This window comes from Trichomycterus rosablanca, chromosome 9 (assembly GCF_030014385.1).
Source record: "Trichomycterus rosablanca isolate fTriRos1 chromosome 9, fTriRos1.hap1, whole genome shotgun sequence".
Classification (NCBI taxonomy): Eukaryota; Metazoa; Chordata; class Actinopteri; order Siluriformes; family Trichomycteridae; genus Trichomycterus; species Trichomycterus rosablanca.
This window is the reverse complement of record NC_085996.1, coordinates 35,689,915-35,709,013: the sequence shown is the minus strand read 5'-3', so window position 1 is coordinate 35,709,013 and position 19,099 is coordinate 35,689,915. Positions and strand designations below refer to the sequence as shown.

The following is a 19,099-nucleotide window of genomic DNA, read 5'->3' as shown; positions in this document are numbered from 1 at the left end:
CAAAGAACAGAACATAAGAATCAATTAGCAGAAGCTGTCATTTATGTGCTTGTTAAACATGCAGGCACTTTAAAACAATGAATGAATGTTGAATTGTGGAAGTACTGAAGTGTATGAGAATGTACCTTAGATTTGCCTCCTCCTAGCACATTGACCATGACCTCCATGACCGTCTCGTGCATGCCCAGTACCCGCATCAGATTTGGATGCTGATAGAACACTTTGTTATTCATAATGTCCCTGTGAGACAGAAGGTGAAAAGAAGCTTTTTAATGTCACTTAATATTAAACCTCTCACCGAGAACCTGACCTCACACTGAATAATCAATGATTTCACCATGAGAAGTGAAGTGTCCCTACCCCAGTCCATCGATCATCAGCTGGCCCTCCTCCACCCCCATTCGGACGCTGAGCAGCGAGCGGATCTGGCCCAGAGAGGCCAGCAGGTTGATGGCATCCTGTACGGACTTCTCACTGATGGTGTAGCTTTTCCTCATGGCTCGCAGCAGCTCACCGATGCTATCGTACTGTCTCCTGAGCAGACTGAACATGCTGCGCACCAGCTCTGGGTTCTGAATGGTGCATTCCTGAGCCCAGGTCACCATGGTCTGTGAGATCAGCTCCTTCAGGTTAGCTGAGGGAAGAGAAACAGTTGAGAAGATTGGATTGGAAGTATTTGACTAATAGAAACAGCTTTGAAATGATGTTGAGCTCAGTGAAGTCATTTTTACATTTACATTGACAGCATTTAGCAGATGCCTTGCATTGTAGGTAATTACAGAGTAAGTAGTAAGATAAAAGAAATAGGGAAAAGCATATCACTACACTAGCTACTCAGTCCACCACTGTGCAATAACTAACAGAAAGAATAAATAATTATTTTTTTCTGTTTTATTGACTATCACACTCTGAAAGATGTTTTATCTTGTTTAATAACATTCATCTGTTTCTTTTGATGCATTTGACGTACCTATTTCAGTCACGTGATACCAAAAAATTAAGCCCACAAGCTAGCTAAAAGGAGCAAAAAAGCTCATTTTTGAAGCTTAAAGCTCAAGGTTCCCACTGATTTTCTACCACTGATTTTCCACCACTGATGAGTATTATCATTATGCACTTGTGTTTTTTATTATGCTCATCGTATAGTTTGATTTTAAATCCTCCCGCCTCTGCTAGTACATAAAATCATCATACATCTTATATGAAACCGGTGCATGGTGCAAAAAATCTGAATAACACTTTTTCTATTACGTCAGTTAAATCAGTGATACCCAACCACCAGGCTGCAGACCGGTACGGGTCCATGGATAATTTATTACCGGGCCACATAGAAAGAATAAATAATTAGAGATCGCTACATCAGCAATGAAAACACTGCTTCCATTTCCAACACACAGGTGTTTATCATCTCATATCACCCCCAGGTGGAAGCAGTGTCTCTTTGCAGCAAAAAAAAAATTGCTCATTTGTGATTTCTTGAAGTAATTTTTTGAAGTCTGTATCTTACATTTTTTATTTTTTTCAAGGTTTTTTAATTAGTTGTCTTTTTTTTTTTCTGTTTTTACCACCCTTCTCTTCTCTTCTCTTCTCTTATAAATAAGACGCTACCTAAATCACGGCCATAAAAATCAATTTATTCTATCATTCAATTTATGAGTGTAATTCAATGACTGCGGCACTGTCCTTTAAAAATCCATGAAATTAAGCACATTTCCTCATGAATTTAGTAGAGCCCTAAGTATAAGAGAAAAAGAAGCTTAGTAATGCTGTGTGGCATGCTAACGCTAATCTAAACATACATGAATAATGCTAAAGCTACACTAAACACATGAAACCTGAACCTAAACCCTAAGCTAAGCTAACACATGCTAACAAAGAACATAAACAAGACTAACACTTCACAAGACTTCTGAGCATGACCTAACAAGAGCATGAACTAACAGGAGCAAGACTATCAAGACCATGAGCAAGAATACCACCGATAGCCTTCAACAAATGATCCACAGTTCCTTCCTTAAATGCTCAGAGCATTACGCCTAAAACTAGGTGCAGCTGTGGATCTTTAGCAGTGGACCAATCAAAATGAAGGGCATTGGCTTGAGACTGAAACACAAACACTCCAATGTACTCCTAAAGAGAGGGGCGTGGCACATAAACATTCAACCTGCTCTGGGAGAACAGAGGGGCTGAATTTGTGACACCAGCGTGGATTCGTCAGTGTGGGTTCCCTTAAAAAAATGCCGTCACGCAACCTTCTTCAGAATGGATCCAACAATGTAGGCTGTGATCCGACGGAAACAAAAGATAAGAGTAGGGGTAGTGTTTCTTTCCACTGAAAATAGAGTAGTGTGGCAAATGTCACCTATCTGTATCAAAACCTGTTGAAAAATTAATGTGCTCGACTCCATCCCCGAGAAATTTATGCTGATTCAGCTAAAACCATTAAATCTTTCCTGCATGGGGGAACTGGTTTTATTCAGGAGCCCTTTAATACAAACACAGCCTAGGATTTTCATTTACTGTATGACCTTTTGGTCATTCCTCTTTGTATCACCGACTCTATAAAGGTTTGTTTCAGCGTTTTCTTTTCAAACACCTCACAGTGCTGGTCCTATTTTATCATTTCTTTTATTATTTCTGTTAGTTCAGCATAATTATTTAGAGCTGCAAATTCCACACCTCTCAAACTCTCCCTTTCGGCACATTTTCAACCAATTTATAATTGCTGATGATTACGATGGTGATGATAAATTGTACAAAAGGAAAAGTTTGGTCTTTGCTGAATATTGAATGTCCTATTCAGCTGGGCCAGTTTCACTAGGATACACTGGTGGCAAGAAAGGAAAAACCAATCTGTCATGTATCTATAAGTAAAATGCTACTTTTCAGTTCAATATGATAAAGACCCTTGCATTTATGGTGCTTGGGTTGACCAGTGGTAAATTAGGCTGGCACACTACCGCTGGGATCCAGGGTTCGAATCCCCGGTGGTGCCATAGGTCGGTCAGGCACCTACATACAGAGATGATTGGCTATGGGGGGCTGAGATGGCTGAGTCCCCGTGATGGATTGACGTCCTGTCTGGGTTGTGTTACTGCATCGCACCCATTGATTCCAGAGAAACCGGACCCACTGCGACCCTGACCAGGATGTTATGGTGGTAAAACATAAAAATGACACAAACTGAATGTTCTTGTAAAATGTGATGCAGTCTTACTAGGAGCTGCCTGAACCTGCTCAGACGGTTCTTCCTCAGTTTTCTGTGGACGACCTTTAATTTTGTATAACAAGGAGAGAAGACGACCTTTGATGGATGTGTCTGGTTCCTCCTCTTCTTCCTCCACGGGAATACCTGCAGTGACACACACACACACACATTTTACATGGTCTTCTGTCTTGATTTTTTCTGTGCATTTTAGTTCTTAAACACACAACATAGTACGTCAAAATATTGTCGCTGGACAGTTTGAGCGTTTGTTTCCCTGTGATTCCATGAAAGCAGAAATGTAGACAGATAGATGGATGGACGGGTGGACAAACGGACAGACAGAAAGACAGATGGATAGATACTTTAATAATCCCGAAGGAAATTTAAGAGTGTGTCTGACTGCAGAGTTCTAATGATGATTATATTATTCTATATTCACTAAGGGGTGGCTCGGTGGGTAGCATTGTCACCTCACAGCAAGAAGGTCCTGGGTTTGATCCCCAGGCGCGGCAGTCCGCGTCCTTTCTGTGTGGAGTTTGCATGTTCTCCCCGTGTCTGTGTGGGTTTCCTCCGGGAGCTACTGTTTCCTCCCACAGTCCAAAAACATGCAGTCAAGTTAACTGGAGACACTAAATTGCCCTATAGGTGAATGGGTGTGTGTATGTGTGTGTTTGTCTGCCCTGAGATGGACTTGCGCATGAATTATCATTTAAGTGTGAAATGAATCCAATTTATTACGAATAACTATATAACAATAGAACCATCATACTGTTTATTTGTTAAGTCCACAAAGTTGAATCAGTTCATCTGGACACAAGTTTGTTGTAGAGATACATTTCGTCACTCATCCAAGTGACTTCTTCAGACTTCTTCACCAAAGAAGTCACTTGAGTGACGAAACATATTGCTACAACAAACTTGTGTCCAGATGAACTGGTTCAACTTTGTGGATTTGTGTACCTGGATTATTGAGCATGCATCAAGAGATTTATTTGTTAAGAAAATTGATTATAATATGCCTGCAAACCTATTTAAATAAATCAAATTTTTTTCAACACAGGTCAGAGAGAGGTCTGTGAAATTAAAATCTTTTGATATGCTTTAACATATGTATAAAAGAAATTTAAAAGTGAGGACTCTGAGACGAGGGTCTCAGACGTACCGCAGTGTAGTCGCAGATCATCGTGGAAGGCATGAAGCTCCTCTTGGATTTCTTCAGGACAGGGACAATCCTCACCAGTACTAAAGTCCAGGAGCATGTTAATCTGTATGAGACATGTGATGAAAACAATCATGTGCATTTTTGAATGTAAACTGGCACCAGAGATCTGGTAATTGTGTTACTAAGCATGTAGGCTCAATTACCGGTTTATTATGTACACTCCTACTTGTATCTGTATTCACCATCCCTACTCAGACATGGCCAGTCATGTCTGTGTAGACGCCCCAGTGGTCGACAGCACCGCTGAGAGGCAGACCCATATGCTTTCCCCAAACACATTGGGTTCGATCAGCAGCAGGATGAGTCTCACTTCCTCACTAGTCAGAGCTCCCATAATCAGCAGAGTGCCAATCAATTTGAGAATTGGTACAAACTGGTACTCGACACTGCCCCCTACGGGGTCTCGGGTATGGGCACCACCTGACTGCTTTGCATTGTTTATACACAAGTTTTGCCAATGCTGTACCTGACATAACATTGTTAGCGATCATGACTGGCCCCACAAGACTAGTAGGTTAACACCCATAAAGCTGTCCACATATGGTAGGTATACCTAATAAAATGAATATACAGAAGGGATATATAATAAACTTGCAGCTATGTGTAAACATTGATTCCAAACAAAACAGAAATATGCTTGATTGCAAAGCAAAAGACATTTCAGCTGCATTCAGAAAGAGAAGGTAACATTAAATTTGTAAGTAAATGCCAGTAATATGACATATGATTGACTTTAGATGTGATGAAGCTAGAAAAAAGTACAGCCCTGGCATCAGTGCCCATGTTGTGTCAGTAAAATTAATCATACCATATAGCACGATATGACAAATAAGATTGACTTTAGAAGCGATGAAGCTAGAAAAAAGTACAGCTCTGGCATCAGTGCCCATGATGTGTCAGTAAAATTAATGGATCCAGGGGGATCTGCCTTCCAGCAAGAGTGTAATTAAAACCAGAAATGTAAAAGCTTCTAAGAAAAATCCATTTCGGCTCATTTCTGAACCAGTGGAGCACTGTTAAGCATATATTAGGTAGAGTATGAGGAAGGGCTAGCATTACACCTCTCAATCACTGACTATGCTCAAATTAATGGATGTGCAATAGCAGACGAGCACAGGTTATCGTCGTAGAACAAGAACCCCCGCTTCCCAAAACGATCATTGGATCATTCATGAGACTAAGATTCCAACAATACTAATACACAGATAGACTTATTAAAGATTCACATTATTGGATTCAAGAAAATGAAATTAAGGTGCCTGGTACCACAGGGGTATTTTACCTGCTCTTGGGGAGGAGAGCGGAACTCCTTGGTTTTCTTGGCGGTGACGGCAGCCGACATGTTGAACGCCAGCATGAGTTCGTTGTAGCGGAACTTCTGATTGTACTGCAGCTTGGCCACAAATATATCAGAGAAAGCGACAATGGCCTCTATACGCTGCTTCAGCTCACAGTCACAGAAATAATGCAGCAGTTCACACATCTGTACAGCAGACAAACAGAACATGACGTGATGATTAACATATCTAATGGAATGCATTTCCTAGCATCCTACATATGCTAATTTCACCTATCCTGTATGTCAAATCACAACAAGGCAATTCCAGCTTCACAAATACAGTATAACATTTAATTACACCACTTTACCCTACTTATGGTCACAGTGGGTACAATTCATTGAGCAAAAGGCAGGAAACACGCCGGACAGGTCGTCATTTCATCACAGGGCAAACACACACACAGACAGCACACACATCCCGAACTCGTCGGTCCGAATCTCAGCTCTGCTACCGGCAGGCTGGGCGCCTACACAAACAATGATTGGCTCATTCGTAGGGCGGGTGTCTGACTTCTGTCTTCCTCATAACTGATGCAATTATGACCTCTGCTGGCTGATTGATGCCGCTTGCACAGAGTTGGGGGATAATGCGATCAGGGTGTGACTCTCTCTACACAAAGCTGATCCAATATGAACTGATCCGCCTCGTGCAGGTAAAAAGATGCAGTTGGTACTGCACACGTGTCGGAGGGGACGTGTGTTAGTCACGGATCTCCTCAGTGAGCAGTGGAGGTCAACATCAGTGAAATGCAATTGGGTAATTGGACATGACTAGATTGGGTGGAAAATTGGGAAAAATGCAAAAAAAGACCCAAATCGCTCAACCTGGGAATCAAACCCAGAACCTTTTTTTTAACCTGAAGCTCACTGATGCCACAAGTTTATCAGTAATGTTGTAACACTGTTACATGTGCATTCAGATAGAATGTAATCAATGATTTTTACAAACTAGAATGTATCACTGATTTCAATTACTAAATTTGATCTTGTAGTTTTTAAGCAAAATTTTAAGCAAATGCTTAATGATGCTAAAAAGCTAAATACATACATAAAGGAGCCAAAACTTTAGAATTACCCAACAAAAATGTGCAGAACAATCCCTATTTTATAATAACTGGGCATGTCATGGTCAGGAATATATTAAATGCTGTGCTGATGGTAGTTCCTCATAGTATACGTGTTAAATGCCGCATATGATCAGACATAAAGGCCTAGTAAGGTCACTTTGATAAGGGTTACATCATACTTAAGGCCCTACCTAATTCACGGCTGTGAAAATCGCATCATGGACCGTGAAATGAGCCATTTCCTGTATAATATACAATTAAATATATGCAAAAATTTTGGGTTCGTGTTTAGCTATTTAACATTTGCGCAATATGCAATATGATGTGGTCCTAGCAATCATATGGCAATTAAGTTAGTGTAACAGACTTTTCTGAGGTGTCTGTGCTGACAATGTTTGATGTGTTTACCTGTTGAGTGCATTTTGTCCCTTTGGGAATTCCATAATCAAAGGAAAAATGTGCTTCTCTACACATGTGATCATCTCTGTGCTGTAACAGTTTATTTCTTTCCTATAAACGCAGCAAACTCTAAAGTCCTCGATTAAAGCAGCTCAAAAAAGTCATACAACTGAGTTTGGTAAATTCCCAACAGATTATTAGGACGCTGAGGGAGGGTGTGTCAAAACACAGACGGGAATATTCTTCTTTAAGAGGGAGCTATTAGGGTAGGCTGACTGTGTACTGTAGCTTCCATTGATTCTATAATTTAAATTATGAGTGTTATTTAATGACTGCTGTGAAATGTGGCTCTTCTTTAAAAATCTGTGAAATGTGTGATTTTTGAAAAACCAGGTCCATAAATTTAAGCACATTTTCCCGTGAATTTAGTAGGGCCCTAATGATACTTGCCAAAAGACTGGGTTAAAATTTTTTTCCAAAATAGCAAGGGGGTGCTCTCGTGAAGGTGTCTTCACAGACTTGACTGACTATGTCTGAGAAGGGATGGCAGAAGCCCAGTGATGGATTGGCACCCTGGATGTTCCTGCCTTGAGCCCAGTGGAAGTGCGCATGCTGAAAAAGAATCAGATCCTTGCTCTGAAGTAATTCAAGACTCCAAATGTTTCTGCTCCCACAAAGTGGAGGAAAGTCCACGGGCAAACATACCAGAAATAAACACTAACACTGATCAGCACAGTCTCAATAACAGGAGACTAACTGAGTTACCTGATGTTTGACTGACTCAGGTAGGCTCTTCTCCAACAGTCCTTTTGGTGGCTGCTTGTGTTCCTTGCTCTCCTCTTCTCCGGCCTCCACAGCTTTCTCCTCATTACTACTGGCCTCCTCCTTCTCAGCTGGTTCCTCTGCAGCAGCAGGTGCCACCTCCTCCTCCTTGCTCTCCCCAAACACATTGGGTTCAATGAGCAGCAGGATGAGCCTCACTTCCTCACTAGTCAGAGCTCCCATAATCAGCAGAGTACCAATCAATTTGAGAATCGGGACAAACTGGTACTCGACACTGCCCCCTACGGGGTCTCGGATATGTGCCCCTCCGCCATGCACCGCCTCCGTTAGCATGCTGATAGCCTTCTCTTTCAGGATGCCCAGTGGGATCTGTGGACTGTAAGCGTGTTCACGCTTGGTAATGATAAAGCACGGCGGGGTAAAATTGAGCCGAGGGGTTATCGACGTGCTCAGGCCTATGCCAGGCAGAGTGTGGCGCTTGGAGTCATCGGAGAAGAGGCAGATGCTGCGTGTCTCATCTGTGATGGGGATGATGAACTCGTTCTTCATCATCAAGTGGGCTTCTTTTGCTGTCTCCAGGTAGATACTGATCAGGACGTCGTAAAAGCCTTCACGCAGCTGCCCGGTCAGGTATTGATTGTCAATAGTGTAAAGGAGCTGTGATTGGTCGAGGTGGCTGCAAAGGGCATGGGCCACGCGAGTGTTTCCCAGAGCACAAAGAGCACAGTAGAGTTTTAGGGTGTGGTAGTGGAACTGTCGCAGGTCCTCGTTCTCAGAGAGCTCCATGATGTCGATGCACCTGGAGGATGTTCAGGAAATTAGTTAACTGCTGTGGCTTACATATAGAAGTAACATATATGGTGAGGTTACATTTTTGGAAATTAGGACCACACTGGAACATAAAGAACAACTGAACACGACTGATCAGTGCCCTAACCCTAAAATTTCCAATCAACTTGCCTGTTTTCTTCAGGAATGTGAACCGCCATCATTTGCAGCGGCTCTAGACACTGCGCCACCCAGCCATGCCTCTCGCTGACCCGAGCCGTCTCCACCGACAGGAACGTATTGGGCATCCTGCTCCACAAAACTGCAACAATGGTCTGCACATCCAGTCTGGGAGGGCACTGAGGCTCAGGATTCCTGTTCAGGCTTTTGAAAATAGCTGAAGACAGGGGCATGGCGTCCTGCACAGAATAATAATAAAATATTGATGGAATCGTATTACGCATGTCAAAGTCCAAACAGTTAGAAGATAAGTCTGTGAAGGTTTTCAGTCGTCCAGGTTATGGTAGTGTCGACTGCTTGAGTTGAAGGCGACTGGACTAAAAAAGAACCTGAAAAAGAAGTCCAGTCACCTTCAAGTCTTCAAGAACCTAAAAAAGAAGTCCAGTCTCCACTCAAGGCTCTAAAGAGCTAAGCCTTTCAGATAAGAGGTGAAAAGTCTTCAAGAATCTAAAAAAGAAGTCCAGTCGCCTTCAAGTCTTAAAGAACCTAAAAAATAAGTCCAGTCGCCTTCAAGAACCTAAAAAATAAGTCCAGTCGCCTTCAAGAACTTAAACAGAAGTCCAGTTGCCTTCAAGAACCTAAACAGAAGTCCAGTCGCCTTTAAGAACCTAAAACAGAAGTCCAGTCGCATTTAACTCAAGTTAGAAGATAAAAATTGAGAAAAGACTTACCTGGATCTTTGGAAATTCAAACTGAAACAGGTTGGAGCTTGTGGGCTGAATAAACACAGCCGGGAACAGTTTTGTGTTCGGCTCAACCTGAGAGCGAATAAAAAAAGAATGTAGAGGGAAATTATTTTTACGTATTAGTGTCAGGATCCATGAGTAATATTGCTTTAAAAAAGTCTAGGGATGTCCCAATCCGATCTCAAAGATCGGGATCGGGGCCGATCAAGGCATTTTTTAATTGATCGGAATCGGCTTTACTAAACCCGATCTTAATCCCGATCTTTTGTGTTACGTCAGCATGTCCGCTGTGTGGAAATACTTTAAATTGAAAAGTAAAACAAGTCCAACAGTGAAGTGTAACTTCTGCAGTGTGAGCGTTTCACGAGGCGGTGGGAGCAGAGCTGCGTTCATGTGTGAGAGTGTGTGTGAGTTAAGGATCACACCGGTTTACAAAACAACGTAGTGATGCACTCGTCATAAAGAAATAAATGCACAGTATATTCACATATTGTCGGGAGCGGAACACTTTATTAACTTCTTCTGTTACGGTACCGAATAGCCGACAGTTGAGTCAAGCACGCTATTTCATGTTCTATGGAAGGCCTAAAGGGTCAAAACACACTCACTTCGTGTACAAACGTCCATCAAACCATTGTCACAATACAAGCACTTTAAGAACTGGCTTTCCTTCATAACAAAAGAGCCTTTCCATTTTATTTTGGTATTCAGGTTTTACTGTAATGCTTTTAAGTAACTTTTTTTCTTATATTCAAGTTAAGCTGCTACACAGATTTCTGTTCATTTTTAGTGCATCACTGCATTAAACATTTTTTTCTTTGAATGTAAAGTTTAAAGTAAAACTAATTATCTCACTCATTTTGATTGATTTTGTAAAAATACAAAAACATTAAGCAATAGCTTGGATGCAGCATTTTTCCCTTCAGCACTGCAGAGCTATTTAGTTGTTAAACATATACATTGGATTAATTTGAATAATTGTAATGTACTTGAAGTGTGCACTGTGTGAACAGTATTATCCAGTTCTTATCTAGAAAATATCTGGTTTGAGAATCGGTATCGGATCGGGATCAAAATTAATAATCGGGATCGGTATCGGGAACAAAAAAACGTGATCGGGACATCCCTAAAAAAGACAACAGTCAGGATGAATGGAAATCCACTGTGCTGTCGGATGCTGTACTGACTGTAGGAGCTCTCTAGTGCCAATCTCAGCCTGGCACTGGTTCAGCAGCTGGCATTACAGCAGAGCCAAGCCGAGACTAAAGACGTTTATCAATGTAGCGCAGCATTACGGGACAATTTTCATTACAAGCTGCCAGTACTGACAAATTGACTGCATTTAAGTGTTTGGTTCTTAAATGAATGCGCAGAAATGAAATACGTTTTTAATTCTATACTGCAACATACAGAAACAAACATTCACTGTATAGTGACACTATACATTCATATATCATAAATAAAACATATACACTGATCAGCCATATCATAAAAACCACCTCCTTGTTTCTACACTCACTGTCCATTTTATCAGCCCCACTTACCATATAGAAGCACTTTGTAGTTCTACAATTACTGACTGTAGTCCATCTGTTTCTCTTTTTAGCCTGCTTTCACCCTGTTCCTCAATGGTCAGGACCACCACAGGACCACCACAGAGCAGGTATTATTTAGGTGGTGGATCATTCTCAGCACTGCAGTGACACTGACATGGTGGTGGTGTGTTAGTGTGTGTTGTGCTGGTATGAGTGGATCAGACACAGCAGCTCTGATGGAGTTTTTAAACACCTCACTGTCACTGCTGGACTGAGAATAGTCCACCTACCATAAATAACCAGCCAACAGAGCCTGACCATTGCAGAACAGGGTGAAAGGGGGCTAACAAACCATGCAGAGAAACAGATGGACTACAGTCAGTAATTGTAGAACTACAAAGTGCTTCTATATGGTAAGTGGAGCTGATAAAATGGACAGTGAGTGTAGAAACAAGGAGGTGGTTTTAATGTTATGGCTGATCGGTGTATATTCAAACTCTAAATTCATAATTTACCCCAGTGCCACCCTACTTTTGTATTTTGTTTCAATTAATAACCAACATAAGCTCTACAGATAACATATGTCCAGACAAAATATGTCCATTTGTTATAAATTCACTCCTGACCTGGTGGCAGTGTTTATGTTGCAGTACCTGATATGCAATAGGCAGCTCCTTGTTATTGGCAGTGAACGAGACAAGGCCAGACGCCAGGTCAATATGACAGCCGATGGTCAGGTCAGTATTACTGCGTCCAGAAGCGCTAGTAGAAATGTCTCCAGCACACACCATGTAGCAGTTACTTCTCCTTACACTGGATACACAGTACAGAAGAAACACTGAGTAAAGTACTACAGGTTATGAACTACTTACACTGTTCAGCATCTCCAACCTTGGTTTACCATCCTGGTGAACTGGCATATTTAACTACAGCAGCACTTTGAGGCCAGCCTACACCACAACATGGTCGATGTCACTATGCAAACAGAGGGCAGAAGAGATGGGCCAAAGATGTTCCTGCCTTGCATCCAGTTTTTCCCCAGCTGGTTTTAATACTGTCTCCTCTTCTGTTATAATAATAATAATAATAACTACCAGTATTTTGAGCCAATTAAATCTTAAAACAATCAAGCTTTTGTCATCATTTTTATCTCATGTTCTGCTCTCATGTAGTTCTTCTACCTGTTGAAGTTTAAATCATCTTTATAGATCAGTAAATCTGATCTGGATGACCTGACTGAGACCACTTAAGTACTACATGGATTTTTGGCTTAATTCAGTGAGCACTGACAGTGAGGACTCCATAACACTGTCTACAGTTTGCGCTGTAATATGAACAAACCTCTCGTGAACACGACCCCGCTCATCCCCGAGAGTCACGGTTACAGTGCGGACTTTGCTCAGGCTGAAGTTTTTGCTGTAGTAGTGATAGTCTGGTGTTACCCAGCCGACCCAAACCGAGGCAGGATCCTGTCCCGCGAACACTTTCACTGAGTAGAAATACTGAAACACAGGCACAGAAACACACAGATTTAATGCACAGATATACATTATTAATCATTCACAGAAATAAAGGATTAGTTCCTCGTGAATAACACACAACATTTCTTTTTTACCACGATTTAGATTTTTTTGTGTTTTTTTGTTAGTTTGTTTATAAATTTTTTTTTGTTTAACACCATGTCAACACATTGGTTACAGTTATGGCAGGGTCATTCAATCTTTCCTTTTTTTAAATATATAAAGGATCAGATCTTGGTCTTCCTTTTTCAGTTTTTGTTTTGACTGTTTTCACATGTGTGCTTTCAGTTCTATATTGGTAAAGAGTTTGAGAACTGTTTCAGCTTTAACTCAGTTGAAAATTTCTTTCATCGTTACAATCAGTTAGAATATGCCTGATGGAGACAGGCATTTGACAAGTGTCACATAGTGAAGCTGTTTTAAAAGATTCGGCACCTAGTGTATGCCACCTGATTGCTGCGTTTTTCTAATTGAAAGTTTTGTTGGGTGTTAACATTCAGGCTTATTTCATGGAGCTTGTTTTCTTCCTGATTGTAGTTTTTTTAATGTTGCACATACTTTGTCAGGGTAGAGCATTTACACACATATAGCTCATTTGCTTTGGTCTGAATCAGTTTGTTAAGTGAGTATGTTCATTCTGCTTATTGTTCAGATCTGTCTGAGCAAGACAGTAAACACAGGATAAAGGACCCAGTCGTTGAGACTAGCTCATAATTCTATAACATTAAACATGGAGCAGTGGTAGAGACGGCATTTGTTTATATCTGTGGTAAATATCTTAAGCTGTTGTAATACCTGACTTTCCCTTTGGGATTAATAAAGCCATCCATCTATCTATATATATCCGGGGTATAAGAAAGCTAATACTAAGAAGGTACAATGACAAACTAGTTGGGTCAGCTCGAGGTCAGACCACGTTCTCACCACAAACAAACCACTCCAAAGATTGTTTTGAACTGGACCATGACCACCTCCTCTAAGGGGTCTCGGTATGATTGTTTTGTTCCGCACCCGAGTGTGATTACTGTGTTTACACCTACCCCACTACCAAAGGGGAAAAACGAACATGAGTCTGATTTTCGGACTAAAAAAAGCAAGTGTGAGAACACCCTAAATTAGATGTTCTCCCAGCCCAAGTTTTCATACAAGTTTTGACTCAAGTTTGGAATCAACTTGAAATAATGTAGTTTTAACAGTGGAGCTCACGACCAACCTCAAAGTCAATGTCAAAGTCCACTTTATTGTCAATACTGCAATATGTACAGGGCATATAAATATTTTTTTCATGTTTAATTATAAAAAGGACATGTTATACTTTTTCAAACTAATATTGGTCAAGCTAAATTACACATGAACCTCATATACACTGTGACATCCACCCTGTTACGTATTAGGTTGTAACAGGGCGGACCCTAACAGGGTGGACATTCTGACATAAAATTAGCCATTATCTAAAAATTCATGCTAGCATAAAAGTGAATTCAGACAAAGAATTCTCTGCTTTTTGGTGTGATAATTTTTAAAATGATCAAATCATATTGCTTTTTCTCATACATCCCACAACAGGGTGGACATGTCATGGTTGACCATATAAGACTTTTAGGATAAAATGGGGAAAAAACAACATTAAAATGAGGAGTTTAATAAGCCACTCGTCTTCCACAGTTGTTTTCCCTCCAAAAAGATCATGTGAGCTCCAGGAAATGATGTCAGTATGTAAAACAGCTCTTCATTTTAAGAGACAGTAGTAAGAAGTAACAGGGTGGACGGCAACTTGAGGGACGTGTGAAAAACCCTCATAATCAGCAATAACGTAAAACTAATAAAGAAAATAAATCTAAGGTTTAGAGGGACTTAAGCAAAACCTTTTAAACAGTATTGGAAGACTGAGATAGTTTCATGATTAAACCTCATATATCATGACTAAATCAGAATGTACAGCAGCACTGGGGACATGGGAAAACCTCTGCTATCTAAGAGATAAAACAGTATGTATACAGTAATTTTATTTGGGGGGGGGGGGGTAGAAAACATTGTGTTTAGTATTTGAAAGTGTTCATTATTTCAGTAAGATGTGTAGAAATTGTATTGTAAAAAATTTTATGTAATAAAAACAATGATCAGTACTGGGGACACAAAAGGCAGCGAATTGTAGGAATGACCCATAGAGGATTGAAATTACGTTACTCTCAGACGCATGGTGCAACAATAAACACTAAATAAACACTAAACGTAAAATATATGAAAAATATATTAATTGAATAAACACACTAAAATGCTAAAAATATTTACCTTTTTTTTTTTTTTTTTTTTGAAATGTGTAAATATAGGTCCCGATATTAACCGAGACAGTAAAGTGACATAATGCAGATTAAAGTCTGTGGGTATGACCAGTGCAATTGTAAACAGTAGCGCAACCTTTTAACATCTTAAAAAATAATCAACAAATATTTTTATTTATGGCATTTAGCAGGTGGACCCAACAGTGGCAACTTGGTGGAAGTGGGGCTTGAATGAGCAACCTTCTGATTACTAGTTTAGAACCTTATTAAATAGCTACTACTGCCCAGTGCGAACAATTATTAAAACATCAACAGATCTGTACCTTGGTAATAGATCCGTAATCAATCTTCCCACCATCATCTTTTTTGGCTCTTTGATCATCTGCTATCACCTCGTTGATATCTGTGATTTTCCTGGGACCAGGGCAGAACTCCACAGGCATGCTCAAGCGGCAGTAAATCATATCGTTGTTGCTAGCTTGTGTTCCGAAGGTCTTATGGGTCACCTTCAGACACGGTGGAGTGTCCACAGTACCATCAATTCTTGTCACCTAACATAAAAAAGTATTAAACTTGTACCTGCATGAAAGCAGATGCACATTTGTAAGGTAAACAATTTTTCTATTCTGAATCGTCGTACCTCGATGTGCTCGTGTTTAGCAGGCACGTTGACGAAAGTAGGAAGCCGTTTGCTGAACCACATGGTGACCTCGCGGTTCATGTTTACAGCGAAAGGTTCGAAGCCCTCCTGTAGGCCACACATGGTGTAGTACTTGAAGGTGCTGGCATTCTTGCCAAGGTTCATACGACCAATCTGGGAGAGACCCAGGCTACAGACGGGGATGAACCCTGAAGAATGGAAAGGTCAATTTTTAACATGCTTTTAAAATACCATGTAAGGAATCTTTCTCACATCACACCAAATAAAAACTTTTACAGTAAATTGCAGTTCAGTAATTGCAGTGTTAGTAAAATATTATGTTTTTAATTGTCATTGTAAATTTAATTGTAATTTGTTTTGTATTTTTTTATGCATTTTCTCCCCTTTTCTCCCAATTTTTTGTGTAGTCAATTAGTCTTCTGCTGCGGAGGATTTCAATCAAGTCTGAGGAGGGTGAATTCGCCTGCCCCACACCCCCTTCGACGCGTGTGCAGTCACGCTCATCTACCTCTGTATAGGCGCCTCGGGCCGCTAACCAGGGTCCTTACACAGTGTTTTTTTTTTTTTATATATATTTTAATTTTTCTCCCCCTTTAGCGCATCCAATTGTTCAATTTGCATCATGCTTCCTCTCTGTCTATGCTGAACCCTGCCCTGACCGAGGAGATCGAAGCTAACCCATATCCCCTCCGAAACATGAGCAGCAGCCGGATGCATTTTTGCCACCCACACATTTATGAGTTTGGTGCCACCTAGCATTGCATGCAGAGAGACACACCCTAAGGGCACTCTTCCTCATCTCTTCTGCAGGCACCTCTAATCAGCCGGCAGAGGTCGTAATCGCATTCTGACAGAGAGAGACCCACATCCGGTTCTTTGTCCCACCCCCCCCAACTGAGCAACCGGCCAATCGTTGCTCATACAGCCACTCAACTTCGAACCGGTGAGACAGAGCTGGATTCGACATGAGGTACTGAGAATCCAGCTCTGGTTGCAGCGTGTCTTTTTTACCGCTGCGCCACCTGAGCGGCTTACACAGCGTTTTAAAGACCCCACCAACTTATTAGTCTGGTCTTTTCCACCCTGCAGTCTGATGGCCAATTTAGTTTGCTGCAGGCACTGCAAACTGTGCCCGCTATAGGGCATTTAGCCGACCGGTAGCAGAATTGAGATTCAAACCAGGATGTTCAGAATCCCAGTGGTTGTGTGCTAGTGGAATGTCCCGCTGTGCCACCTGGGCGCCCTAATCGTAATTTTTTGACCAATTAAGTAGGAACCAAAGAAAACCTCATCTGAGCAGCCACACACTCAGCAGCCACACATACAAAAACTTTAGAACAGTTTAAGTAAACACAGTTTATTTAAACCCAAGTAATAAATGACATCTATTATGTCTGTGCCAACATGACCTTACCATCTTCAGTCTCAAAGTCAGTGAAGCAGAGTTCAGAGCCGTTGTTGGTTATAAGAATTTCTCCATTCAGGGTGAAAATCATGGACTTATCCTCCATGTTTATCATGCACCCAACCACATCACCTTTGTTCCATGTTCTCCCAAAGAAGTGACTCCCCATGTGTACCCGGCGACCCTGTAAGACGAATGAAACGTTCAATCAGAGTAAAAACAAACCACTTTCTCCCCAACCCAGCATGTATTGTGAAAGCTATGAAAGTCTAAAGTCTAACACTTACCCGGTAGCCGTCAAAGACGTAGGCCAAATCATCCATACCCAGTTCAATGTCAGGTCTACAGTTGGGACGAGCCCAGCCCACGCACATTTCTCCTCCCGTCACAGCCTCAAACTCAAAATACCACTTCCCCGACTTCACTGCGTAGGTCTTCTCAACGCGGAAGAAGCGAATGTTTTCAACTGTGTGCTTCTCAACCACATGGATGGCTGTGAACAAAGTAGGGTCGTTGTTAGACTATTACAGGCTTTAATGGGTTTTTAATACAATTTTGGTTTTGAGAGGCATCGTTTAGTGGTAAAGTGATATTTTTTACTTGCTTACATTTACTTACAAACTGTTTATGAAAAAGTTGGGACACTTTGTAAAATACAATGAATACAAGAATATGTTATTTCTTTATACTATCTAATCTTTATGTAACTGCCTTTTAATGTTTTGACTGATTAACTTGAATGTATTTTGTAAATACAACTAAATTTGAATATGAACCAGTGCCTCCAAGAGACTCAATAAACTAATCAGGAAGGCTGGCTCGGTCATTGGAGTTAAGCTGGAATCTTTAGAAACCATTGTAGAACGTAGGACACTTAAGAAACTTTTAATAATCTTGGACAATGCTGCACACCCCCTCCACTAAACAGTGAAGGCACAGAAAAGTGTGTTTAGCAACCGGCTAAAACAATTACGCTGTGCTAAGGAGCGGCATGGATGGATTTTACTCATGGTGTTGACTGTTGTCCTCCAGGTCTCCGCGCCATACAGCAGTATAGGCTTCACCATAGAGTTAAAAATCCTGATTTTGATGTTGCGTGGCAGTTCAGACGATCCCCATACATTCCTCAGCTGGTGGAAAGCTGCCCTTGCCTTTCCAATCCGTACCTTTACATCGGCATCGGTCCCACCCATTTTGTCCACTACACTTCCAAGAAACGTGAAACTCTCCACTTCCTCTAGTGCTTCTCCCTCTAGCCTGATAGGGGTTATGTTGTTATTGTTAATTTTGAGACATTTATAAATACCTGCCTCAGGCGGATCCTAAGAATATACTGGCCAATTACTATTAAAAAACTGGAGCTGTGGCATCAAACAGGGCAGCAGCCCGTAGAAGAAGAAATCCTCCAAAGAAGATGGAGGTGGGTCGGCCATACCCTTCGCAAACCTGCATCAAATATAACAAGACAGGCCCTCTTCTGGAATCCACAAGGGAAAAGGAAGAGGGGCAGGCCAAGAAACAGCTGGCGCCGTGACCTAGATGCGGATGTGAAGAGGTCGGGGTACACATGGGGACAACTGGAAAAGATGGCCCAGAATCGCGATGACTGGAGAGCACTTGTTCGTGGCCTATGCCCAAAGTTGGGTGGTAAGGCGTAAGAAGAAGAAGGAGCGGCATGTGAGGTCTTTTTTTACCCACCGCCATCAGACGCTACAATGAGTCTCTTCACAGTCGAGGCAGCCAGATCTGATGTTGTTGGACTGATTAGGGCTGTTTTTCCTTGAACGTAATCCACTTATTCACTGAAGTCACTGTATTTTCTAGACCCCAAATCTGCTGTCACATTTTGTTACTGTCATTATTATTATTGTTATTGTTATTATTATTATTATTATTGTTATTATTGTTATTATTATTACTGTTTTGTTATTATTATTATTGTTATTATTATTATTGTTATGTTATTATTATTTTATTATTATTA

General features: G+C 41.0%; 1 protein-coding gene across 2 annotated transcripts in view; it reads right to left on the bottom strand.

Annotated features, from left to right (window-relative positions):
* ryr3 (ryanodine receptor 3) overlaps positions 1-19,099 on the bottom strand; it is a 157,393-nt gene that overhangs the window by 56,541 nt on the left and 81,753 nt on the right. For both annotated transcript variants that reach the window (XM_063002326.1, XM_063002327.1), the window contains exons 26-39: positions 17,403-17,608; positions 17,125-17,299; positions 15,690-15,898; positions 15,373-15,600; positions 12,589-12,749; positions 11,901-12,060; positions 9,698-9,784; positions 8,979-9,205; positions 8,001-8,817; positions 5,713-5,913; positions 4,371-4,473; positions 3,218-3,352; positions 361-634; positions 126-240 (exon numbers count right to left, since the gene is read on the bottom strand). In XM_063002326.1, coding sequence (XP_062858396.1) covers positions 126-240; positions 361-634; positions 3,218-3,352; positions 4,371-4,473; positions 5,713-5,913; positions 8,001-8,817; positions 8,979-9,205; positions 9,698-9,784; positions 11,901-12,060; positions 12,589-12,749; positions 15,373-15,600; positions 15,690-15,898; positions 17,125-17,299; positions 17,403-17,608 — 3,098 coding nt within the window. The remainder of the gene's footprint in view (positions 1-125; positions 241-360; positions 635-3,217; positions 3,353-4,370; positions 4,474-5,712; positions 5,914-8,000; positions 8,818-8,978; positions 9,206-9,697; positions 9,785-11,900; positions 12,061-12,588; positions 12,750-15,372; positions 15,601-15,689; positions 15,899-17,124; positions 17,300-17,402; positions 17,609-19,099) is intronic.